This window comes from Penicilliopsis zonata, assembly GCF_001890105.1.
Source record: "Penicilliopsis zonata CBS 506.65 unplaced genomic scaffold ASPZOscaffold_5, whole genome shotgun sequence".
Classification (NCBI taxonomy): domain Eukaryota; kingdom Fungi; phylum Ascomycota; class Eurotiomycetes; order Eurotiales; family Aspergillaceae; genus Penicilliopsis; species Penicilliopsis zonata.
The window spans coordinates 1-25,955 of NW_019208915.1; the positions used below are offsets into that span (position 1 = coordinate 1).

The following is a 25,955-nucleotide window of genomic DNA, read 5'->3' on the forward strand; positions in this document are numbered from 1 at the left end:
ATTATCTTAATAGTTATTTTTAGGGGTAATAGATAGGCTTCTTTAAGCTATATCTTATTAAATAGGTTCTTAAGGTTATATTTAATTAATTTATTAATAATAAAGTTATAGTATTAAAATACTTTACTAATTATTAAGTTTTATATATATATAATATTTATTATTATCTAGCTAATATAATATTTTATTATTATTTATAATTTTATCTTTATAATCTTTATAATATATAAATATTTAATATATATATATAATCTATATAAATATATATTAATAAGGTTATATTTTTTATTAATAATTATATTATTAATAAGTTTACTTAATATTATCTTAAGTATTTTTTAATATAGCTACTTTATTAATATATTATTAATAATATTAATTATATAAATAATAATTTTACACTATAATAATTATAAAAGATATCTCTTATATAATAAATATTATAATCTTATAATAATTATATCTTTAGCCTATTTAGTATTAAGATTTTATTTTAATATTATAAATATAGTCTATTTAAATATTATATTTAATATAACTATATTTATAAAGTCTTTATAAAGGGAGGTCTTATAGTCTATATAATAAGCCTTTATTTATTTATTAAATTAATATATTACTCAATTTTTAAATATTTAAATAATTATTTAAATAATTATTTTATTAATAATATATCTTATTTAATAAAATTAAGTTATATTATTAATAAAGTATATAATTTATCTCTCTCCTTAATATCTAGTTATTATCTATATTATATTAAATAATACTTAGTTAAATAGCTTTACTTTATATATATAGAGTTAGTATAATATCTATTAATTTAATATTAATAAGTAATACTTATAATATTTAATATTTATTAATTTATGGGCTTTATTAATAATAATTATATTATTAATTTATATCTCTAGATATTAAATAGTATTATACTTAATATAATTTAGATATTAGTACTAGATCTTTATAATCTTTTTTACTATTAAAGGTTTTTTTAAATATATTATTTTTATTACTTAAGGCTTCTATTAAGCTATTATTATTATAAATACTAATATTTTATTAAATTTAAGTATATATAGAGAGTATCTCTTAATTATTATATAAATATTAATATATCCTTTATATAGTACTTCTTTCTTTTAATCTTATATAATATTATCTTTTTTAAATAAGTCTATAAATATAAGATTAGTATAAAATTAAAATAAATATATAATATTTTTAAGTAGTATACTTATTATCTTATTATTAGCTATATAAGACTTAATAATAATACTCTTAACTTTATAATAAGCACTTTTACTCTCTTTAATATATATTATAAGATTTAAAAATATAAAGAATATAAATTAATTATATTAATTATAAATATAAGTATTTATTTCTAAGTTTAAAATAAATTTATTTTATAGGGGATAGTTTCTCTTTATATTATTTAATATTATTAATATTATCTTTAAGCTTAATAAGATATTTTTAGGGTATTAATAAGCTACTATATTAATATTTTTATTTTATATTATAAGATTTAACTTTTTATACTCCTTTTTTATTTTTTTATATATTTTTATTATAGCCTTATAAAGCACTAGTTTTTTTTCTTTAATAATATTAAATTACTTTATTATTTCTATATCTAGTATTTAATTATTAAGATAAATCTATTTATTAATATAATAATATTTTTTAAATTAATATCTTCTTTTATAAATATAGTATAATAATATTTTTTTTAATAATATTATTTTTAATCTATTTTTATTATTACTTTAAGAGATTTATAGTCCTTATTATTCTTTAAAGTTAATTAATATATTTAGTATTAATACCTTTAATAAATATTTAATTATTTAGTTCTATTAAATTAAGTATATTATTATACTTATATATTTATAATAAAATAGGTTAATTTATTTAAGTAATTAATATACTATTTATTTTATATCTATAATTATATTAAGCTTAAAGTTATAATATTTAAGATAAAGTATTTTTTAATATATAAGCTATTTACTAAAGCTTTCTTTATTAATTATTTCTAGCTAGATATAATCTTATTTATAGTCTAATTATATTATTTAAGTACTATTATTAAGTATATATCTTATCTATAGCTACTTTAGTATCTCTTATAAAATCTTAATTATATTAATTAAGTTTTATAAATATTTATTAATTATTTTTATAATTTAATTATAAAGCTTAATAATTATATCTTATTTCTTTTAATATAATAGTAATTAATTATATATTTATATAGGGCTTACTCTACTATAGTGAGTTCCTCTAGTATTATTATATCTTACTAATAGGATATAGGCATTGGAGCTTATAGCTTATTTAATATATTTTTATATTTTAAATTTATATATTTTTATATAAATAAAGATTATATATATCTTAATATAGCTATATATTATAAAGGCTAATTATCCTTATCTTTTAGAATAATCTTATTAATATTAGAGGTTATATTTATAAGTAGTCTATTAAAGTAATATAATTATTTATAATATTTAATTTTATTAATAGGTTAACTTACTATCTAGTAAATTAGTATAAATAAGTTATATTAATTGAATATAATTAAGCTTATAACTTTTAGCTAAATAATATAAGGATTCTCCCTATATAAAGCTAATAATAAGATAATATTAAACTAACTAATTAGATAACTTTTAGGGATAAATATTATTTATAATATATAAGTATATAGTAGGGTTAGGCCCTAATAATATATGAATAATAAGAATATTAATAGGAAATAATCAATAAATAGTTAAGTTAATGATATAAAGAGAAACCATATATCTGACAATAGGTATCTATATATCTATTATAGTCAACATATACTAATATTTTAACACTCTTCATAATATTAATAATATATAAAGTTATTATATTTATAATTATCATCTAACTGTTTTCTTTACATCCTTAATATCATATAGTATGCAATTTTATTGATATAGTTATATTATATTAGTGATAGGGCTTAGTCTAATAGCAATATTGTCAGATTCCTGACCTAGGCGTAGAAGCCTAATTAGGCTAGGCCTCCCACTAGTATATGCTTTTTAGTGTTAAACTGCTGTAGAATGACTTAGTGTGATAGATAAAGAGATAAAGGCAAAGTAGATGGGTACCCACCCCCACCCACCCCTCTTATATTCTGAAATCCAAAATCCAGGACAATTATTCCCTGAAGACTTTTTTTTTATCTTGATCTAAGTGTTTCCTACCAAAAGAATGAAAGTCTTAACTGCCAATTTTATCACATGCGCAATAAAAGACTGCAAGGCCTCTCCAAAATCCTTTCCTCTCCACTTCCAAAATGCTGAATTAGAGCTCCAAGAGCTAGAATTTCAGCCGGATTTCTTGCGCCATATTCTGCCACGGATAGACTGGGATAGCCTCCGAGTCACCGCCAATGAAGTAAATCCCTCTTCTATTTCATGCAAGGAAACCCCAGGTAATCAATCACACTGACAAATTCCATCGATAAACAGTTAGGGTTCCCTAGCATCCCAGAGACTAAACCAGAGGGCGAAGAACTCAACAATGAAGAATTATTAAGAAATTTACACCAGTTATTACTTGAAACACAAGTGATGGAGGGAAAATTAGTATGCGATAACTGTGGGCATGAGTATATGATCAAAGAAGGCATCGCAAATTTTCTTCTCCCCAGTCATCTGGGTTCGAAATCCTAATAGTTTCCCTGCCTCCATCAAAAACCGATTGCTAATATCTATATTATAGTTTAAGTTTGTGTTGTATACAACCCAAAAAAATAATAATCACAACCTATTTTTGATAGGATCTAGTGTTTCTCCTTGGTCATTAAAACCATCACAGACAGTGTTGCCATAATCATAATGCTGCAATTCCCAAGACTCATGCAATTCATTTGTGACATTACAGTCGTAGCTTCTTTATTATACAATAAGATGATCATTTCTTTGCAACCACAGACTTTGTCTGCAACCAAGGACGAAGACATTTCCGAGTCAAGGAAACATCTGTAAGAAAATTAATTGCTACTTCAGCCAGATGACGAATGTAATTCAATCCCATCTTAAGAAAGGTCATCGAGTAAATTGTTTCCACGAGGGGTCTTTCCCCAAAGATCTTAGTTAAGAAACCCTTTGCAGCCTGTAGACCCGCAGAGGCATGGGATTCGGTCATCACTATCCCACTCTCTTTCAAACTTATAATCGTAGGTCAGTTCCTCATCTAGAAACAGAATGTCAGTTTGCCGGTTTCATTGGCATGCAGAGTTGTTAAGGTAGAAATACCTCTTTCAATATCCCGGAGAGCGTATATAACGATTCTTTTGCTGCCATCGACTTTGATGATCTTGGCAGTACAGTTGGGCGTGCAACTATGATTAATGAATCTCGCTATCCCTCCTCTCTTCGTTGCATCTATGACTGTATTTTCGTCAATCCGGAAAAGATAGCTGCTCCCAATTCCACTCTTCAAATATCTTCTTTCCCGCATATCTGCAACTTGCTGCCGCACTTTCTCTCCAACATACTCGATGATCATATCATTTGCAGCAATGTTCTCCTCGGCATAGAGGCCCCAGTTATGAATTGCAGAGCGCGCAAAGCGAACAGGCTTCTTTCGCTTCTTCAATTGATTGAAGCGCAAGACATCTCCCTCTCCTTGCTGGGTCGGGAGAGCTTGCTTTTGTGCATTGATATCTGCAATAAGGCGACGATTGTTTACCCGGGTCGACCTAGACGTTGATTTGGAGATGGACTTTGCAGCAGCAATCCTCGCGGCTTCAGCGGCCGTAGCTTGCGGGTCGTTCTTTGCTCTGGCCTCGCGTTCCTCGCGGGCCTTTTGGACCTTGATTCGATGTGGTAGATACTTCGACTTCTCTGATTCCAAAATCCTCTTCTTGCCTTCTGCGCGAGCAGAACCTGCGATATTAGATTTATAGTAGCCGTCAATCAAGGTTTCATTGCGGACTATGCCTCTTTCCCCGGAGCGATTAAGCGCCTTTATTTCTTTTTGTCTCCATGCCCAGGCAGCTAGATTTCCGATGTTGAACTTCAATTGGTCTACCAGAACCTCCCGAAGGAATCTCAAGTCTTCGTCGTCTTTGACAATGCATTGCCATCCATCAAGGTCTTGTATGATGGTATCGTCATCCTCGACAGTCGCACGGGGCTCGTCGTAAGAGACATCCCACCCTATCTTTGCTTCTTTAGGCCTGGCAAGCTTTCTGTTAGAGTAGGAAACTGCTGAAGGGAGACCAGTTGTTTGGTCTGTCTCTTTGAAGCCATCTTCAACCGGCTTTCGTAACTCTTTGATATCTTCTAGAGGCTCACTCGCCACCATTTCCATTTTCCCCTGCTCTAATGGCGTGGAGGCAATACCCAGGTCCTCTTGTATAATCCCTGGATCAATGGTATCTGACCCGGAAACCAATGTGTTTGCACTGCGGCCCTGAATATCGCTGTCTGTGTCCTCAGGGGATTGAGCCAGGCCAAAAAGGGAATCATCTTTCTGTCTTTTTCGCGCTTCAAGCTCTTGGTTGAGTCTTTTCCTTTTGCGATTCGAAGTTGAAAGAAGGTTACTGAAATCAGAAAGCGACTGCCCATCAACCGAGCTGTCCGGGGCATCATTGTCGCCTTCGTTCTCAAAAGCAAGGATTCCTTTTGTCGTTGAAGTATCCAAGGTCTCCGTACCAGAATCATTATCGTTTTCTGAATCGGAGCTAATCGATGTTGCTCGGCTTGGTGGCCTACTATCGGTATCTTGACCAAACGGACTTTGCAGTTCCTCATCCGAATCCTCAACTTCATGAAGCTGCTGTAAACGATGGTAGAGAGGCCTGACCCTTGTTTTCCGTGAGGATTGTTTCCGTCTCTCATCTAGAAACACCGTATCGGTTCGATCCAGACCGTGAGCTTTTCTGATGCGTGGTAGAGCCAGTATATTCATATTTGATGCCCCAAACGGTGCCCTGGAATGAGGCAGCCTTATATCAGAGTCGTGAGATCCAAGACTATTCTCAATGCCGATCTGAAAGGATAGCCGTTTGGTACCCTCTGGATCAGGAAGCCCCAGCTTCCTCCTTTTCGGTGCATGTCGGTCTGGGTCAAGATAGTCGTACAGAGCTGGAGCAGCGATGCGCGATTTGACATCGTCAAGCAGTTTATCTTTCAGTTCACTGATTATGATAGATAAGACTTCTTTGCAAGGGTCTAAATCAATCGCTCTTTGCCTTTTCTCTTCCTCAAGATCAAGCTCTGCTTCTTTTTTCAATCTCTCCTTCTCTGATCTCTGTTTATGTTCAGCCTGAAGTCTCTCAGGGCTCGGGCTGCGCTCGTAATTAGGATTACCATATGGCTGGCTTTCCATGTTCATGATATAAGTGAAAAGAGGCTTCATATGACAGATCTTGTAGCATCGTTCCGTTTCCTCCTCACCTCTTCTAGAATTTTCAAAGAGGACATAGTATCCGGTCTTGTCGCAGCGGATCGATTTCCATTTGAACAGTTTGAGCCTCTTTTTTAGATGCGGCACGGTTGTGCTGAGGACTGGTACGTAACAGTGCGCGATAAATATGTATGGGTCACGCTTGATCTGGCCGAGGATTGGGGTTTCTTCGATCAAGGATGGCACTGCAGGCTTCAATGCCGCTCGCGGACCTTCGGGTGGCGGAAAAGCAGTGCGAATAGAAATTCTCCCCGATGGGCCCTTGGGTGCAGTCAGGGGAGGTTCATTTTTTTCAGCCTTTGTCTCTGTATCACGTTCCTCGCCATTTTGTAGATTCCCACGAAGCTCGGCTCTCTGGGAAGTAATGGCTCTTGAGACTAAGCGATCCGAGGTAGTCCCGTCGCGATCCCATTCAACCCTAATTCTGCGAGTCCCGATACGTTGTTCTTTCTTGCATTCGAGATATGCACGACGCGCCGCGCTTGCTGCCAGAACAGGCCCGTTGCCACGAAAAGAAAGGCTATCCTTGTATTGTATCGAACAGATACCGAGGAAACTGCCAGTAATAGGGTCGGTGCGATTGTTGATTTCTGAGATTTCCCCGAAGCTAGCAAAGAGAGCGCTGATCGGAGCGATGGGTGTTAATGGATCATAGCCTGTGGCCACAATTCGTGTTGGAGGCCCAGGCCCTATAGTTGTTGTAGCATCATAAGGCCATGGCTTGAGAAGGTAGGGAGCCGGTCGATATTTCGACTTTTGTTTGCAAGCAGCGCCACGGTTATAGTTAACTATTTTTAACCGCGGATCTGAGCCAGGACTATTATCTTCGTTTGCAACAAAGCTCACGTACTGGACCTTCTTCTTCTTTTCCTTCGATGATGAACGTTTATCAAGATCGGGATCATAGGCCACCTTCCAGCCTTTGATTGCGCTTTCAATATGGCGACTTTGAGACAGAGGAGTAGGCGGAGCACAAATCTGATTCAAGGCTAACTTCGAATCACCTTGAGGACCGCTGTGTGCGCCGTCTTCTGTGAACTCATCGTCCATTTTCGCGTCCGAAGGACTGGGTGCTTTGCGCGGCGGAGAAGACTCCCCATTGGTGAGCGGTGTAAGGGTATCGAGATGGATTCCATCAACACTGACGCCTCCTGGAGGCACTGAGCAGCCTCTGCTTTTGAAATTGGTAGATCCGAGACCTAGACCTTCCGAAAGTTCCTCGCCCGACCTTGTAGTTGTATTACCGCCAGTCTTGACCCCGACCACTGGATTGTCGACCGCTAAGGGTAGTTCTGTGGATAGAGAGGAAGATTCAATAGTATTCACCCGGTCATCTTGAGATTCAGGCGGTTGTTGTTCTTGTGTCGCTCTTCTGCGTTTTTGCTGTAGGACGGCAGGCGCGGTTGGAAAGAAGTCAGCAAAGCCGGCCGAAGAGCGAGACATTGTCAAAGATGGCTACAAGCCACGCGTGAGGTCGTCGCGATCAAAGAACATCATCCTTGGTAGATCCACTATTGACTATCCCCGTCGCATCTAGTCCAGAAACCCCCCTACCGCGGTCGATTGGCAAAAAGTTGAAGGTATCACAAATATTAAAAGAAGGCTTGCTGAAAGAAGTTTAAACTTTATCTGTTTAAGCTTGTATGGGGCGCAAACATGGGTATTAAATAAGAGGGGAGGGAGAAAGAGAATAATTTATTAAAAGTAATTTCACTGAGAACTAGGATAATAAATTAGATACAGAGTACTGCATACAGTGCAAAATGCACTTGGAGAAACTGTAGCAGTTATACCTTAGTACAACGCCAAGCCAATCAAAGCAGTTTTCATGTGGTAGGTAATTAAGTGTCAAGTTGAGTTACAATTCTTTAGACTAAGTAAGTAGAAACCTCAGAATATGTAAATTATTCAAAATAAATATCTCCTCCTCCTATCAGATCCATTAAAGAAATTATAATATGATACTATGGGCCCTTTCGGTATTTTTAAATGTAGGATTGACTAGGTTGGTCACTTAATGCAGAATATTGCCATCTGCACCTCCTGGCTCTATCTTGAGTGTGGAGTAACTTCTCTGTACAGAATCTCCGGCAAGACAGACAGATCAGTCATTGCTTAATTAGAAAATTCATTTTCAGAACTACCTATTAGCTAAATGAGTAGTTAGTCAATCACTTTAGTAGGTGGTTAGTTAGTAACTACCTAGGTAGTCAACTTGGTTGGGGTTCTCTGTACATGGAGTAAACATACCTAAGTTAACTATATAAAGAGACAATGAGTGTCCATATTAAAGAATGCAGAGCTTTCAGTACCCGCCTATATATAAAAAGAAGTATATAATTAGCTAGGTACTCTACGTATTTATTATAAGGAACCAGAACAACTTTCTATATAACCAATTAAGTCTAAATCTACTCTTATTGTGTCTAACAGAATCATCACTATTGCTGTTGAGCTGCCCAGGATGGAATGATAAGCCATCTCCCTCCTTTCTTAATGCACCAGTTCTGTTGCCGCTCCTGTTTCCTTTTATAGTGGATTTAATATCTTGATACCAGAAAGTCTAAACATACACGATATGCACTGGCAGATGGCCCAGAAATTATTCTATAAAAGCACTGGGAATACCACTGAATTGGTCTTAAAAATAGCTAACTTACGGGAGAGAAGGGTTGACCTTAACAGGTACATCTATAATAATCTCCGTAGGATGATGCTAAGCCTGGTATTGGGACGGACACTATCTTTAAGGCTGTGTGTGACTTTAGCTTTCAGGAGCTGAATAGCATTGCTTACTTTTTGAGTATTATAATTTTAGAACCCCTTCTGTCTGCCTCATGAACCAGTCAACCAGGTTTCATACCAACTATTTATTATGCCGAGATACAGGCTATGTGTCTATAATCAACTTAGCCTGTCCATATATTTAAAACACCCCCGATCGGAATCAATGAAATCTGGGCTCATGGCGCTTCTGTATTATATCTGGGGAATCCCAATATGCTATTCGTAATTTTTATGTAAAAGCATGTTGTCTTACTCTTACTGTAGAGCAATAGAATAAAATGATGACAGAGCAAATCTGGCTTACTTTGCTCATTATTCAGATAATCTCACGGCCTCTTGGCCTTCTTTTCTGGCGTGACGGCATATTTATACTAATTACCTAGCTATAATAAAGAATAACAAAATCTAAATGATCTGCTAATATTAATATTTATCTCTAGAATATTTAAGATTGGCGTCTCCTATATAGCTATAACAGGATTTTCTTAACATTGACTGGTTGTTTATCAATGTAGCAACTACGGAGTACTATGTACCTAATGCAGTGCTATGTACGGAGAAGCTATTTTGTAGTTACCAGGTAGTTACCTACTCCATAGTGTGTATCTAGGTATCTAACTACGGAGTATAGTATGCTCATCAGAAGGTTCGGGAATCAGGTTAAGGCAGGGACCAAGCTAGATGGACTTGCTAGACTACTAACGACCAGTGATTACCTAGGTAACTAAACCTTTAGTCCCTACTAAGGTAAGTTCCAAGGTTAGTAACTCTTCTTGGGGAATTTCTTAGCCCAGTTAGTGGACAAGGGGTATCAATAGTCCCAAGTATAAATAGCAACCTTAACCTTGGGACTTGAGAGCTCTACTAAGGTTCTCTCAGCTGTACTACATAATATTCCGAGTCCATACTGCGTAAATTTACTACAGAGTACTAGTTACCTAGTTAGTTTACCTAGGTACTCCGTAAGCCTGTCATTGTCTGATTTACGCAGTAGAACCAAGGGTAAAAATAAAAATAAAATGGTATCCCTCCCAAGTCTCCACTTGGAACCCCTTCAATCAACAAACCCTGTGTACGAGACTCCTCCAGAGGGGAAATGTGAAAATCAAGAATATTATTGGACTAAGTGTTACTATTTACTATTGAAAATCCCTATACTAAACTTAACCCCTGGCAGTTATTCCCCTCTTCGAGATACCTATAATACTTGATGATGTGATCTGTGTTACCTTAAAAAACATTGATCACTTAGGTATGGAGTACTCTGTAGTTACAGAGGGAAGTAAAAGTTCTTTAGTACACATAATTTCAGGCTTCCTCAGCCGCACAGGTACAGAGTACATTGGCATATAATTTCTCCACCTTAAAGAACACATACACATATATGATAATAATAATCTGTACAGTAGTAGTAGATGCTATAACTAGATATATGCTACTATATTAATAATTCTTGCTAAACTAATTCCCCTTTTATCTATAATTCTATATGTAATTAGTAGCTAATTGACTAGTTATCTCTAATATAGGTACCTAGTGATGTGCTCTAGGTAGTTATAGCTAGCTACCTTGTAAGCTTAGGTATAGGTACCTACTTGCCTTCCTATTATGTACCTATCAGCATAACTACCTGACAGTTGCTTACCCTACTCCAGAGGTACGGAGTACCTACTCTAGACCGGTAGGTAGTCAGTTGCTGCCACCGCCTTTTACAGACAAGCTGTACTTACGGAGTATAGTAGCACAGAGTACTCGACAGCTAAATAATCAGGTTCATCCTAACCTATATAGGCCTTTAAGTAGAAGAAAAATACCACTATAACTAAATATAGCTATATCTAGCCAATTTCTAACTGATAGTCTCTGCAAAGTATGTGGCGCACTTCATACAAGCAGTCATGATCACTAGTATTACTATTTACAGTCCCCGTATTTATTATTATTCCTGTCCTTGTCATTCCGAGTGGGGACATGAACCGTGGTCTTGAATCATCAGCTGAGACATGCCAATGGATCTGAGGTGTAGGGTGGCGGGGCACTATTGTTAGGTACGTACCTGGCGCCAGGTTCCCAAGCACCTTCAATGCCGACTCTGTACTAGTAGTTGGTTGAGTTCACAACATAAAACATACAGCTCTCCCCCTCCTTCTCTACAGAGCATTCACCTTAGATACCACTACCTCCTCCCACCTCTCAATTTCTTCCTACATACCTGTCTGTCATCCACTCCATATCATCCTTTACGTCTTCTCTTCTATCGCTTCTGTCGCTTCTACCCTCGAGCCTATTGATTACTCTAAACAATTACTTGATATCCTAGTCGCTCTACAATCTTCCTTCTTCCTCTCCCGCTTGAATATCATCCTTGTTTCTAATTCCACCCACCCCTCGCTCTATCATTCTTGAGAAACTTTCTCCTGTCGTTTATTTTTTTTTCCTATTCAAATATGTGGTACGGGATTTAAACCACTCCTTCCTACCTGTTGTACAAACCCGCTTACGAGTTACAGTGGCATCTTTGGTTACATCAATTACTTGATCGAGAGGGATCGTAAATACGTCCTCGACACTTTGCTTAATGGTAATGAGCTTCAGCAGTCTATTTTGCTTTTTCTATACTATTATACTGACTATTTAAAACCAGGACTTTCACGACTTGAGTACCGCGGTTATGATTCCGCCGGTCTCGCAGTTGATGGTGACAAGAAGAACGAGGTCTGCGCCTTCAAGGAGGTTGGAAAGGTTGCGAAGTTGAAGGAACTTATTGAGGAATCAAAACCCGATCTCACCAAAACATTCGAGTCGCACGCGGGTATCGCTCACACCCGCTGGGCTACTCATGGCATGCCCTCGCGCCAGAACTGCCACCCTCACAGGTAAATAACCCTATCTCTGCCTTTTATTCCAAGCCGGGACTATGCCCTGACCAAATACGCACTGGTTCTGACAAATGGTTACCAGATCCGACCCCAACTGGGAATTCTCTGTCGTCCACAACGGTATCATCACAAACTACAAGGAACTGAAGGCCCTACTTGAAACTAAGGGATTCCGCTTTGAAACCGAGACTGACACAGAATGTATTGCCAAATTGGCCAAATATCTTTACGATGAACATCCCGACATTGAGTTTACCGTCCTGGCAAAGGCCGTGATCAAGGAGCTTCAGGGTGCTTTCGGTCTCCTCATCAAGTCTGTGCACTATCCTCATGAGGTAATTGCTGCCCGCAAGGGATCGCCTCTGGTTATTGGCGTCAGGACTTCCAAGAAGATGAAGGTTGATTTCGTGGACGTTGAGTATTCGGAAGATGGAGCGCTCCCTGCCGAACAAGCTTCTCAGAATGTTGCAATCAAGAAGACCGCCGCCACTCTTCTTGCGCCCCCGGACAAGTCCTTGCTGCATCGTTCTCAATCGCGTGCTTTCCTTTCCGACGATGGCATTCCGCAACCCGTGGAGTTTTTCTTGTCTTCTGACCCTTCTGCTATTGTGGAACACACAAAGAAGGTCCTTTACCTGGAGGATGATGATATTGCCCACATCCACGAGGGACAGCTGAACATCCACCGCTTGACTAAGGATGATGGTACCTCCAACGTCCGTGCCATTCAAACAATTGAGCTCGAGCTTCAGGAGATCATGAAGGGTAAATTCGACCACTTCATGCAGAAGGAGATCTTCGAGCAGCCCGAATCCGTTGTGAATACCATGAGAGGTCGTTTGGACGTTGCCAACAAACAGGTCACTCTCGGTGGTCTCAGACAGTATATTTCTACTATCCGCCGCTGCAGACGCATTATTTTTATCGCCTGCGGTACCAGCTATCACTCGTGCATGGCTGTCCGTGGAGTCTTTGAAGAACTTACAGAGATCCCCATTGCCGTTGAGCTGGCGTCTGACTTCTTGGACAGAGAGGCCCCTGTCTTCCGTGACGACACTTGCGTGTTTGTCTCTCAGTCTGGAGAAACGGCCGATTCGCTTATGGCTCTCCGCTACTGCCTTGAGCGAGGTGCACTCACAGTTGGAATCGTCAACGTTGTTGGGTCCTCAATCTCCATGCTCACCCACTGCGGTGTTCACATCAACGCCGGTCCTGAGATTGGTGTCGCATCCACCAAGGCTTACACGTCTCAATTTGTTGCGATGGTCATGTTTGCTCTGTCCCTGAGCGAAGACCGCGCATCTAAGCAGAAGAGGAGAGAGGAAATCATGGATGGGCTGGCTCAAGTTTCTGGCCAGTTCAAGGAGATCCTGAAGCTGAATGAGCCCATCAAAGAGATGTGCGCCAAGTTTTTCAAGAACCAAAAGAGCTTGCTTCTACTGGGTCGTGGCAGTCAATTCCCCACAGCTCTCGAAGGTAAATTGCTTATCATCCCTCTGTGAAACTAGGTATTGACTCGATGGGTAGGCGCACTGAAAATCAAGGAGATCTCTTACCTTCATTGCGAGGCTGTTATGTCCGGAGAACTGAAACACGGTGTTCTGGCCCTTGTTGATGAGAACCTCCCCATCATCATGATCCTCACCCGGGATAAGATTTTCACGAAATCGTTGAACGCGTACCAGCAAGGTGAGTCTCGGATCCGGGCCTATGACGTATCCACAAACAACTTTGCTCATCAAATTTACAGTTATTGCTCGCGGGGGTCGTCCCATTGTCATCTGTAACCATGATGACCCGGAGTTCTCGACTGCACAGACCGAGAAGATTGAAGTGCCCAAGACCGTGGACTGCCTTCAAGGTCTTCTAAATGTCATTCCTCTGCAGCTGATTTCCTATTGGCTTGCGGTGGGCGAGGGTCTTAATGTTGACTTCCCTCGCAACCTTGCCAAGTCGGTGACTGTTGAGTAAAAGCCGTTGGCCAAGGCCATGGAAGCAGGACTATTCTTATTGATTTTTCATCTACTTGCTGCGGGTCACTCTCATGGGTGTGGGGTAATTGCTACTTTTCCAGTTGCTACCTGCGTATGTTTTTTTAGGGCGAAAATGATTGAACGCTGTTCAATTTTCCTAGTCAGGGCTTTTTTATGAATGAAAACCTGGACTCTATTCCAAATAGGCACTTACCTAGATTTTAATTATTTGCTAGATCTGAAAGACCAGTATTATATCATTAAGATATCATTTATTTATATACCTAGGTAAGTAACTATGGTATAACTAGACTTAGAGAAAATACATGTAGGTGAGTAGTATTAGTTAGTCTAAAATTAAAAAATAGTACTTAACTACTACAAAATCAATATAGGGATCAAGTGGAATCAACATTGAAGTAGGTTTTATGGCGGAGAATTCCTTTTTATAGAAGAAAAAGGCACCATAATATCCTCTAGAAACACTGGTAAATCTATACGGTTGTCGCCATAAGGATCCTCCTGCCTATATAGTTTATAGGGCCATGAGGGCTACAATCACGTTAATTAGCACTGATACTAGTCTTGTAATTATACTAGTTACATATCCATAGAAAGGGTTTTTACTGTCACTATATTATTGGTATATTGAAACACAATCAACAGGGCAAGTAATTCTACTACAGTCCCTTTATTGTAGAGACTGAAAGCTTTCGGCAATTCTACCCTTCTCTAAACCACTATCTACAGAACATCAAATCCATATGGGAGGTGATCTTCCGAGGCAATATAGATGATTTCTAATCCTTCAGGCCTCCTAGACAATCAAATCATCTAGAAGAATCACATAAAATCTTGGATAAAGATATTCTCACGCTCCGGCATCCAGGTTCGACCGAGAAGAAGACTCAGATCTATCTGGTTTAGAACTGGCTAGTTGATGCCATAAGAGGGGTAAACAGGAGTAGCCGGAGCCCTATATCTAAAGTAATATTCTATTTTTTGACTTCTCAATAGGTATTTGCATAAATGCTACTGATATTATACAGTTGCTTACCTAGGTATATCCCGAGCCCTGTTTATACCTAGAAGGGCCATAACTCGTAACTGACTAGGTAGTTATTCCTTACCCCACTTGACTAACGTGATAGACAAGGTACCCCGCCACGATAACCTGCATGGTCTTGCTACAGCATAATCTCCAAATTCTAGCAATTTACCCTCTATCCATATATTTCGATTTTCAAACTCCAATTCTCGAGCCACACTACCCAAAAAAATGGCATCTTTGAAGGGCCCTGGCGCGGCAGAGACTCGCGATGGTTAGAAACCACTGGTGTCCCGCTTGCCCATTTACTCATGTTGAATAGGTTCTGGACTCCGCATCGCAATCGTACATGCAAGGTGGAACATGCCTATTATTGAGCCATTGATCACCGGCGCAAAGAAGAAGCTTCTGGCGGCTGGAGTGGCGGACGAAGACATCACTATTGAAAGCGTCCCAGGGAGCTACGAGTTGCCATTTGCAGTGCAGCGGTGAGTGGTCTTGACTCGAGCTCTAAATCCGGGCACCTATGCCATTGCAAGATTATACTGACCGAGGTCGCATTTCTCTCATAGAATCTACAGTGCTTCTCAGATCCAAGCCGCTCAAAGTTCTAATTCCGCCGAGGGAATTAGTGCAACTGATCTGTTATCATCCTCAACCACGGATCTGAGCAAGTCGGGGACGCAGGGATCGGCCGCTAGTCACCGGCCGTTTGATGCAGTCATTGCAGTTGGTGTTCTGATTAAGGGAGAAACTATGCACTTTGAGTATATCGCAGACGCCGTCACACATGGACTTATGCGCGTCCAGCTCGATTCGGGTGTACCGGTTATTTTTGGGCTGTTGACAGTTCTGAACGAGCAACAGGGCCTGGAACGCGCTGGGTTGGGCAGCAAGGGCATGCATAATCATGGCGAAGACTGGGGCAATGCTGCTGTGGAACTGGGTCTGAAACGGAGAGGCTGGGCGGATGGCAAGTTTTTGTAGTGCGTTTTATTGCCTTGCTTCTGTCATCAGTGACCGTTCCGAGTTTGGGAGTCGAAAAAGATTCCGTTGAATTCCTAAACCTCCAGTTATAGCACATGGGAACAGCCGCCAGAAGGGGAAGATAAAATGGTTCTTGGTTAAATGTGACGTTAAATAGGTCTAGTATTTCTTTTTTGAAAATAAATCTCCAGAAGAAACATACACCCGGGCCCTAGCGAAAATTGACGCTCGAAGCACCTGTTCGTTACTCCTCCATTTGCTGATCCTCAGTTGCGGATGCCTTTGTGCCCTCTTCTTCCTCGACCTCGCCCTCCAAAGCCTTTTTAGCCGCCTTTTCGGCCTCCTCAAGCAGGTCCTTGGGAACTTCCTCATGCTTGCCCTTTGTTGGCCCATCCAAAGAACTGATCCAGGTCATCTCCAGTTCAAACTCCTTATCCTTGCTATCTTCGTGTGCAACATAGATAATGCGAGCTGCCTCCTTCACCGCATCAACCAAACTTAATTCTCCGGAACTCAGGTTAAGCTTTTCAAGCTCAGCTTTGGCTGCTTGTCTGCCCTTTCCAGTCGCTGCACCATAATATCCCTATGAAGGTCAGTTTGTTGCTGTAAAATAACGCCGAAGTTTCTTGCGTACCCAGTAAAGCCCACTGGGTTCAATCATCCAGAGCCCTGGGCCTCCGGCTTTAGCACCTTGGATCTTTCCACCGGCACCTGAATCTGGACCATTTCCCACTTGACCATCAACAGGAGCCTCGGCCTCAGAGTCCCAGCCTCCTAAGATTGCGGTTATACCAAAAGGCCGTACACTGGAGTATAACGTGTATGCTTGAACATAGCTGCCCAGGCGATTTGCGAGTGCTGATGTCGGGATTGGTCCTTTGTATACGCCTCTCCATGAAGAGGCTTCGTCTCGAGCTCTAGAGACGAAGTGCCGCCCGTCGGGAACTAATCCAGCTGACACCTGCATTGAAGCAATATCACAATCAGCACATGTAAGTCTCCCAGCAATTGTCCCAAGGAAGCCTTACAATTCCGACATGGCGATCCACTGTTGCGATCTTTTTGTTGGCACCCGGTTTTAAGAGCTTGCTCGTGACAATCTTTTCTGCGGCCAGCACAACGCCATCCTTGCATCTAATTCCGATGGCCGTCCCTCCATTTTCAACGGCCTTCACTGCATATTCAACCTGTGGGAGATAGTTAGACGATGTAAGTCGTTCTAATCAGACCGCAAGATTACCTGAAAGTTTCGTCCATCGGGGGAGAAGACAGAATTAGAAAGATCGTAGCCTGTGCCAATGGACGTCTTCGAGGTAGAGTCAGCGAGGGTTCTTGAGGAAACGAGAGCTCGTACTACTTCAACAGACCATGGCTCAGAAAACTGGGGCGGTAAGGCTGGGATAGCGCTGAGAAAGAGTAGAATAACGTTATTTAGAGGGGCGTGAAAGTGGACAGGGCTATGATATTCTCGAGGCAAGAAGAATATTTCGAGGTGGTGGCACCTTGACAAGTTGCTCTATCACGGCTTTTGGATGAAGGAGCTACCAGGTAGGAGCTTACGCGCTCCACTTGTTCTTGCTCTCTGTCACGTCACGGGTTTCTGCCTGGAGATTCCGCGATACATACATGGCACTGATGCCTGAGGCAGAAGTTTATACTGCCTGAATGAAAATAATAAACTATATGACAATCGAAGATAATTAATAAAGAGGTTGTTGGGTTTTATTTTCTTCTTTTCCCTCATTGATATTCTAGGCTCAGAATGGGTATGTCTGATCTTTCTGAAAAGTGTACTCTCTGTAGATGGTGACCCGTTCTCCTGATCAGTGCCCGATCATAGGTTTCGGGCATCGATCCTTATTATATTCCCTTAAGTCCAAAATGCCCTTGGGTTTCTTAAGTTCATTCTGTATTATTCATGGGCCTTTTTCCAAAGGGGATTTACTTGAGGTCTTTGCCAGCTGGCAGATTTTTTGGTTGATTTTGATGATTTTGACCCTTCAAGCAACAAGATTTATATCAGTCCGACTGGTAGCGATTGAATCAATAAAAGACCTATATAATATATATATTGCCGAGCTTCATTTGAATCTTGGAATAAACCAAAACCATGTCCTCATTCATCCTTCATCAGTGCCAGTCTTGTCGACATGTCAACCATATAGACGCCTCACTTGCTGCCTTTCCGGGAAGCATTCATTGTAGCCAGGTAGTGTTTTGATATCTTGTTCTATTCTGTTAGACCGATCCTAGCAAGCAGTCTTCAAGTCCTGACTAGAAGTACCCACAGTGCGGCTTTCCGATGTCTGACGGTAATATGAAAGTGGAAGACGAGCTTTCTACCCTCCTAGAAAAGCATCTGACCATGGGAGTTTCCCAAACGGGATCGCGTCCACAAATGTCATTTGTTTCTACATCATGCCCAGCCCCCTCGCCGATAATGTATAGTATTTCCCAGCACTATCACCATTCCTCACACCTGGCATCTCAGACCAATGGAGCCCAAGGGTCGAAGTCAGTTCAACGATATGAAGCCACAAATGACGGCCTCAACACTTTGACAAGACATGATGTGGACCCCTCATCGCTTTCGCCAGACCAACTAGACCTGTTCATGAGTTCCGAAGATGAACAAAGGTCATTTTCCCTTCAGGCATGGAAGGGCTGCCAGAGCATCAGAGAACAGGACCTCGCGTCTAGATCAAGAAACGTGCTCTCTGAAGCTACCTGTTCGTCTCTAACCCCAAGACTGGATATGAGCTCTGCTTACAATGCAGAAAGACATGCGCACGAACTGTTGACCTGGGGTTTTGAAATGGATGTCTCGGTCTATGGATTGGAAACCGACAATGACATACAATACGCAGAGCCATACATGATTTCCGGCTACGAGACAATTCCGGGCCCAAAATTTTCATTATAGAAAGTATAAAGTAGTGAATTGAATTATCACTAGCAAAATTTCTCCGTCAAACTTAGCAGAAAGCCCGGGTCTTATAAGAGTAGGCCCAGAATAACGAAATAAAACACAGGGAGCTTTTGTATTTTGAATGTAGAGAACAATTCTGTTGATACGACTATCATAACCTAGATTTGTTACCTAGAAAGACATGGAATGGAGTCAAGGCCTGGGGCATCATTTACAGCGACATGACTTTCAGATACGATGTACAAGTGTCGCAGAAGTCATCTTCCATAGAAACCAAAAAAAACTCGGGGATATAACAAGGGCTCTTAAAGAATATAGGATCGTCCGGGTCCACCGCTGGCTCGTCGCTGGGGCATTAAAAGTACGTGATCATAGGAAGATAGTCCTTTAAACATAAAGTAACTTTATTCATATGTTTTCTGCTCCCTCCATAAGGCTGTATTGCATTTGTGGATTGATATAGATTGCTTAAATCCCTAGAAGCTGGGCAAGCAGTAAAGAAAAGACTAGAGACAGAGAGACATAAAAAAACAAGAAAGTAAAAGCCAAATTTCCCCAAAAGAGTGGCCGGCGAACAAATCTATTGCTTCGCCATTGAAGCTAACATATTCTTCCCCTGTTTATGTGCCTTGGTTGACCGTGATCTCCTTAGTGATGACCATGATGGGAACAGTAGCATGTAATCACCACAGCTTCTTCATGTATTGACGAGAAGTATCAAGTCCCTTGAGGTTTAGCTGACATGTCAAATTTTGGCAAAGGAACATAGAACTTACTTTACTCCTCCTCATCCATGGCAGCAAAAGCCTCAGCAAGAGCATCGGCGGTGCGCTTCACCTCGTCGACGGCACTAGCAGCGCGCTTGATCTTCTCGCAACCCTGGCCTGGCTGCCAGCACCACTTCTGAAGGGCATCGGGGGAGGCTGCGGCCATGGCCTCCGCAAGAGCTTCAGCGGAGCGCTTAACCTCACCAGTGGCATCAGCGGCACGCTTCAGCATGTAGCAACCCTGACCAGGCTGCCAGCACCACTTTTGAAGGGCAGCGGCCTGAACGCTGGAGGCAGCCAGAACGGCAATCACAACGGAAAGAAGTTTCATTTCGAGGTGGGTTGGTGGATCGTAAGTCTTGAATGCGAATATGAAGATTGCTTGTAGAGGCTTAGCTTGAGATACTTGTAGAAAGCTTGATGTTAAGGTAGAATTCTCAAGTAAAGAGACCAGTATTTATAGCCGGACAAGAAAGACGAGCGGACGGATCCATCAGTGTTTCCCATGTCCTTGGTATAACCTCGAATGGAGATCATCTCTATTGACGAACGGAGACGCATCTGAATTGTCTATTCACATTTGAACAGACGTGATTATTGAGACCTTATTCAGCCCTCAATAAGACCAATTCCTAATTAGGAATTCTTTGATCCTGAATGGTGTATACCCTCTTAACCTGAGTCGACGAATGTTAGTTTCATTGAACATCCTTATTGAACTACATGCAAAAGACAAAGGAGTCGAATAATTCGAATCCACATGCAGGAGACTGTTTATGAACCAGCTTTCAGGATTCAATACATAATTCTGTGTGGCTTATTCATTCTCTCATTGAGTACCGGATATGGGTATCAATAAACCTGGGTGTGTATGGAGTAAGTCGAAGTGTGACATAGGGCCTTTTTTTATTGAAATCTTGTATCAAAGAAACCTCGATGGCTTGGAATTAAGGGAAGCTTTTCCGGCCTTCCCCCTGAGCTCTCACCGGTGCTTCAAGTTTGTTATAGATTCACATAGGATGGTTAAAAGAGGCAGTGGGGCATATTCCGGCTATCGGGGCCGAGTAGGACAAAACTCCGTACTCCGGAGTTTGTACAATACAACTGATTGATAAGAAACGTCTTTAGAAACCGACTTCTTCGAGGTCTCACAGAGGCAATTGTTGGAATAAAGTAATACGGAACTTCTTATGAGTATACTATGAGACAGGAGAGCTATTGAGAAGATGAATATCATGATCACATCATTCAAAGGCATGATATGGCCAGAGGCCAAAATTACAAAATATGTATTAATTTGACCGATTTATACGTAATATCGGCCCGTGCTGGACCGGCGATTTTTCCGTTTTCCTCGTGTGAGATCCCAGCCCGGTTTGCACACTTCCTTCGCGTCGAGTTTCCGTCCTCCCTCAATAGACGTCAATTACTACCCTGCTTCTTACCAGCGCATTTATCCGGCATAATGTTTTCTTTGAAGACCGCGCAGTCTGCGCAGGTATGTGGAAAATCCCGAGTCCACTCGAACTTCCGCGCTCTTCTACCCCTGCACCTCTTCACTCCTCGATTCTAAACTGATCAACTTGGCGCACCAGTCTATCCTCCGCAACACCGCGGCTTCTGCTTCCTTTGCCAGATCCTCGATCCCAGCGCGCTGTAGGTCTCAATGTTTCTCTGATTGCTGATATGTATACCGATGTTCCTAACCCGCGATTCCAAGCTTTCGCGACTGTTCAATCGGACATTTTCAAGCCCACCAAGTATGGCGGCAAGTACACTGTCACGCTCATTCCAGGTACATTTGGACTTACCCCTGCCTTCTCTCTGGCTTCACACTGATAAACCTGTATCAAAGGTGATGGTATCGGAGCTGAGGTTGCCGAGTCGGTCAAGACGATCTTCAAGGCCGATAATGTGCCAATCGAATGGGAGCAGGTAGATGTTAGCGGTGTCGATACGGGAAATAAGCACTCCGAGGAGTTGTTCAAGGAATCGATCGCATCTCTCCGCCGCAACAAGCTTGGTCTCAAGGGTATCCTTTTCACCCCTGTTGAGCGCTCCGGCCACCAGTCTTTCAACGTCGCTCTTAGACAGGAGCTTGACATCTACGCATCGGTTGTGTTGATCAAGAACATTCCCGGATACCAGACTCGCCACGAGAATGTCGATCTTTGCATCATCCGTGAGAATACCGAGGGAGAATACTCTGGTCTTGAGCATCAGTCCGTGCAGGGTGTCGTTGAGTCTCTGAAGATCATCACCCGTGCCAAGTCCGAGCGCATCGCCAAGTTCGCCTTCAGCTTCGCTCTTGCAAACAACAGAAAGAAGGTCACTTGCATCCACAAGGCAAACATTATGAAACTTGCCGACGGGCTCTTCCGCAGCACCTTCCACAAGGTTGCTGAGAACTACCCGACTCTGGAGGTCAATGACATGATTGTGGACAATGCTTCCATGCAAGCTGTTTCGAGACCCCAGCAGTTCGATGTTATGGTTATGCCCAACCTTTATGGAGGTATTCTTTCCAACATTGGCGCCGCCCTCGTTGGTGGCCCCGGTGTTGTTCCTGGCTGCAACATGGGCCGTGACGTTGCTGTTTTCGAACCTGGGTGCCGTCATGTTGGTCTTGACATCAAGGGCAAGGACCAGGCCAACCCCAGTGCCATGATTCTCTCTGGATCTATGCTTCTTCGTCACCTGGGTCTCGATGACCATGCTAACAGAATCTCCAAGGCCGTGTATGACGTTATCGCTGAAGGGTATGTACCACGCACACTTTAGTAATTGTCTGGATTCTAGACTAATAATTGATATCAGACAAACACGGACTCGCGATATGGGTGGCGAGGCTACTACCCACGAGTTTACCCGCGCTGTCTTGGACAAGATGGAGGCTGGTCTCTAAGCCCCATCTGTTGACTGCCACTTCTGTTACGATAAAGGGGTATATATGTCAGCGATTGACTGAGAGATCCTGGCTAGTTGAAGGTCTTGGGTTATACAACCTCACCAGAAAAACCACTGCAAGTCCGGCAAACTCTTGAAATAGACAATTTTTTATGATACAGGATGTGTAAATTAACTGGCCTGGTTAAGAAGCGATATGACAATTTATATAACAACCTTGGCTCTTGTAGACTTGATATCTAGTAACATTGACCGTTCCTTCTTTATCTCGTGTCTCATTAACAGTTGTCTTCTCGACCAGGAATTCCTTTGCACCTGGGTCAGGGTAGCTAAGGTACATAATTCGGCAAACCCACAATTCCAGATATGAAATGCATTAATGATAGACGTCTGATAACGCCTGATAACCATTCCATGGAGGGCTGGAAGATGTTAGCTTCAGTGCGAGTCGCTATTAGCGCATATGAGCGGTTGATAAGTCTCCAGTCATGTATATGGTGTCCTCAATGACGCCGAGAGCGAAACGGCAACTCTTGAAGATATGACCATATCGCATCTCGCAACGCAAAATCAAAAGGCAGGTCTCCTCTTTCTCCCTGTGTATTTTGAGGTTGCTTTCACAACTTTCCCCTTTTTCGCCATTTGTTCTTTCTTCCTCAGGATCCAAGCTTTACTGCCCTTTTTCTCTGGTCCTCGCCGAGCACTAGCCGAGTTGACTGCACGCCTCCGGGCATCCATGACATCGACGTCGTTCATACCATCAACAACACCTGTGATGTCTCCTTCCAGACCCCCACCGCCAACCGTAAGCACGAGATACAGTTTACTGTTTTTGGTACCGGGATCATCCTCGAGGATACCGGCTCCAAAGCCCGCTTTGATAGCAGCTCCACTAATCATGGTCCTCTGAGCATCGTTTTTTGGGTAAAACTGACACACTGCGCGTCCGCCACGGCGCAAGCAAGCGTACAGACCTTCGAAGAATCGACGCAGTCGACTTTCGGGGCTAACGTCGCTTGTTTCTGCGTTGCAAAGCCATTGAATGGCACTGATGCTGATGGCAGCATCGAAAGACCCGGGTCGGAAAGGGACACCTTGTCCAATGTCCGCCAGGAGGAGGTCGCCTTCCACATCTCGCTGAAGAGCAACTTCAAGCATACTAGGTGATATATCCATACCGACCCACACATGCGGACCGCCTTCATCGGGTGGTACCTGCGATAGAATATCTCCGGAAAGGCCAGAGCCACATCCTAGATCAAGAATAAGAGAAGGTGTTCGAAGGTCAAGGAGCTCAAGCGCTCGATGCGTCATATCAGATTGGATATTGCGTATTCGTGATGAGGTGGTGTATTTGCGAGACTCCGTGTCATCATAGAATAGATCCGGGGGCCTATTTGCCCACAAAACATTAGTAGGTAGTTAAAAGATTAGAAAATATGCCGAGTCCAGACAATATTAGAGGGAGAGGAACCTACAGAACCTCTTCAGGGCGCGACATGGTCACACACGTTCAATGGCACAGAAATAGATTTCTTTTGAGAAGAAGCAGCCGAGTCAAAAAAAAAAATGTGCTAAACAACTATAGCAGCCTTGAGTCGCCTTTGGATTTCTGGATTTAAGATGCCGAAATTTGTCTTGTTCAACAAGTGCAAAGAACTATACGGAAGTAGATATTTTTCTTTCCCCGTCGCGACGAAGTGGGGCTGGGCTTGGGCCTAAGATCCGCTGTTTGCATCTATGTAGCCCGATAAGAAGTTCCCCGTCCGCGGAGACAACAGATCACCCTTAAGGACCAAGAAGAAGAATACTTGTTTGAATGTCGATTTTTCTTCAAGTATGACTCTTTCACCAATAGCAAATATCACTTTTACTTGACGCAGCCTTTTCTCCTGATTACGTTATTTTATACCTTTTCTTTCAAACACCATTCAGGATGTGGATTCTGCCTCTTATAGGATATCTAGGTGTGATTGTCGGATTTTCATTCCTTACCCTAGCAATTGGTTAGTGTTTCTAAGAAGAAGGCTGAAATTCCCTCTCCAATCTATTGTGTCTCCAGGACTAATATAAATGTAGCATCTGGCCTCTACTATTTGTCAGAACTTGTGGAAGAACATACCATGTTCGCTCGCCGACTTTTAACCCGCCTCATATACGGCATTATAGTCCTTCAGGTCTTACTATGCGCCTTTGACCGGTTTCCGTTATTTCTATCCGTTCTTAGCATCGTCTCCCACCTCGTCTATGCCAGTAACCTTCGCCGTTTTCCCTTGGTTAAGCTGTCCGACCCTCTTTTCATTCTCTCCTGCTTTCTGGTCGTTATCAATCATTATCTATGGTTCCGATACTTCTCTAGGCCACTGCCGTTATTAAACAGCAGCCAGGGTAACTGGCGACAGCCATACCAGTATGATGTGCAGGATATGCCAACTTTCACTGAAGTCGCGTCTTACTTCGGGTTATGTGTGTGGCTGGTACCATTTGCTCTTTTCGTCAGTTTAAGCGCGGGGGATAATGTGTTGCCCTCTATGGGCTCAGAATACACAACAAGCGAGCATATTGCTGCCACTAGCTTGGCTGGTAGTGCGGCTTCCGATGGGAAATTCAGGAATAAAGGCATGGCAAAGGCTGTTGTTGACGGTGTTAGGGAATGGGTGAGCGAAAATGGCGAGCTTATAGGATTCTGGAAGGGTGAGCGATCTAAAAGATTCTAGCATCAAATCTATCTATATCGTTCAATTACTTAAACATTCATCATTCGTTGCTTCAGTTTTATACGGATTTAAGGATGAGACAGACTATTGGAGGCTTCATAGCAACAGGTGATTGAAGAACAATATAAATTAGAAAGATCATGAAACTAAGGAAAATAGGAAGACAGATCGTAGAGAGGAGTTCCCTCATAGTAATCGGAATAGGGTATACCAAATCAAACAGAAATGTAAACTGCAAAAGGGCTCAAATAGATGATAAGGTTCGTGGCAAGCGCTGCTTACACATATCCCTCCCAAGAGAAGAAATTATCATTAGCATTAAAAGAATGGATCCTCCTCAAAGGATGTCCCTGATAAATGTGGTAGCCAAGCGCATAAAGTAGTCATTCCTCGTTAGATGTTGCTCGTATTTTATGGCCGCAGAGCAATCATCGTAAGCCAGTTCTGACAACATATGATTGAAATAGAGAACGTGTAGTAAGATCCGTCATGCCGAGTAGTA

At 41.4% G+C, this 25,955-nt stretch overlaps 9 protein-coding genes across 9 annotated transcripts; 5 read left to right on the forward strand and 4 right to left on the reverse strand.

Annotated features, from left to right (window-relative positions):
• Window positions 1-3,160: 3,160 nt before the first annotated feature.
• ASPZODRAFT_130878 (hypothetical protein) lies at window positions 3,161-3,950 on the forward strand. Its single transcript, XM_022722621.1, has 3 exons — window positions 3,161-3,438; window positions 3,513-3,702; window positions 3,766-3,950. The coding sequence occupies exons 1-3, from the start codon at window positions 3,253-3,255 to the stop codon at window positions 3,768-3,770; spliced, it is 381 nt and encodes a 126-aa protein (XP_022581930.1). The 5' UTR covers window positions 3,161-3,252; the 3' UTR covers window positions 3,771-3,950.
• Window positions 3,893-8,168, reverse strand: ASPZODRAFT_93802 (hypothetical protein). The gene is made up of 2 exons (XM_022730472.1): window positions 4,302-8,168; window positions 3,893-4,239 (listed from the first exon to the last, which is right to left on the reverse strand). Exons 1-2 carry the CDS (start codon window positions 7,900-7,902, stop codon window positions 4,136-4,138), a joined length of 3,705 nt encoding a protein of 1,234 aa, XP_022581931.1. The 5' UTR covers window positions 7,903-8,168; the 3' UTR covers window positions 3,893-4,135.
• Window positions 8,169-11,458: 3,290 nt separating this feature from the next.
• Window positions 11,459-16,133, forward strand: ASPZODRAFT_93805 (hypothetical protein; the record flags this gene model as incomplete). Its single annotated transcript, XM_022730473.1, has 9 exons — window positions 11,459-11,698; window positions 11,757-11,827; window positions 11,891-12,122; window positions 12,208-13,601; window positions 13,653-13,814; window positions 13,876-14,087; window positions 14,699-14,741; window positions 15,469-15,634; window positions 15,719-16,133. Exons 1-9 carry the CDS (start codon window positions 11,694-11,696, stop codon window positions 16,131-16,133), a joined length of 2,700 nt encoding a protein of 899 aa, XP_022581932.1. The 5' UTR covers window positions 11,459-11,693.
• An 84-nt stretch (window positions 16,134-16,217) lies between these two features.
• On the reverse strand, window positions 16,218-17,610 carry ASPZODRAFT_1672162 (hypothetical protein). Its single transcript, XM_022726816.1, has 5 exons — window positions 17,501-17,610; window positions 17,374-17,439; window positions 17,162-17,320; window positions 16,768-17,094; window positions 16,218-16,716 (listed from the first exon to the last, which is right to left on the reverse strand). The coding sequence occupies exons 1-5, from the start codon at window positions 17,501-17,503 to the stop codon at window positions 16,378-16,380; spliced, it is 894 nt and encodes a 297-aa protein (XP_022581933.1). The 5' UTR covers window positions 17,504-17,610; the 3' UTR covers window positions 16,218-16,377.
• A 404-nt stretch (window positions 17,611-18,014) lies between these two features.
• ASPZODRAFT_165582 (hypothetical protein) lies at window positions 18,015-19,056 on the forward strand. The gene is made up of 3 exons (XM_022726719.1): window positions 18,015-18,342; window positions 18,424-18,862; window positions 18,915-19,056. The coding sequence occupies exons 1-3, from the start codon at window positions 18,244-18,246 to the stop codon at window positions 18,932-18,934; spliced, it is 558 nt and encodes a 185-aa protein (XP_022581934.1). The 5' UTR covers window positions 18,015-18,243; the 3' UTR covers window positions 18,935-19,056.
• Window positions 19,057-19,839: 783 nt separating this feature from the next.
• ASPZODRAFT_64544 (hypothetical protein) lies at window positions 19,840-20,211 on the reverse strand (the record flags this gene model as incomplete). The annotated part of the gene is made up of 1 exon (XM_022729243.1): window positions 19,840-20,211. A coding segment is annotated over one exon (372 nt), but the record flags the coding sequence as incomplete, so codon positions are not given.
• Window positions 20,212-21,294: 1,083 nt separating this feature from the next.
• Window positions 21,295-22,734, forward strand: ASPZODRAFT_150933 (hypothetical protein; the record flags this gene model as incomplete). Its single annotated transcript, XM_022725685.1, has 5 exons — window positions 21,295-21,327; window positions 21,425-21,485; window positions 21,550-21,624; window positions 21,685-22,588; window positions 22,647-22,734. The coding sequence occupies 5 exons, from the start codon at window positions 21,295-21,297 to the stop codon at window positions 22,732-22,734; spliced, it is 1,161 nt and encodes a 386-aa protein (XP_022581936.1).
• Window positions 22,735-23,306: 572 nt separating this feature from the next.
• Window positions 23,307-24,237, reverse strand: ASPZODRAFT_150934 (hypothetical protein; the record flags this gene model as incomplete). Its single annotated transcript, XM_022725686.1, has 2 exons — window positions 23,307-24,129; window positions 24,215-24,237. The coding sequence occupies 2 exons, from the start codon at window positions 24,235-24,237 to the stop codon at window positions 23,307-23,309; spliced, it is 846 nt and encodes a 281-aa protein (XP_022581937.1).
• A 277-nt stretch (window positions 24,238-24,514) lies between these two features.
• On the forward strand, window positions 24,515-25,945 carry ASPZODRAFT_165586 (hypothetical protein). The gene is made up of 2 exons (XM_022726720.1): window positions 24,515-24,742; window positions 24,816-25,945. The coding sequence occupies exons 1-2, from the start codon at window positions 24,673-24,675 to the stop codon at window positions 25,451-25,453; spliced, it is 708 nt and encodes a 235-aa protein (XP_022581938.1). The 5' UTR covers window positions 24,515-24,672; the 3' UTR covers window positions 25,454-25,945.
• The last annotated feature ends 10 nt before the right edge of the window (window positions 25,946-25,955 follow it).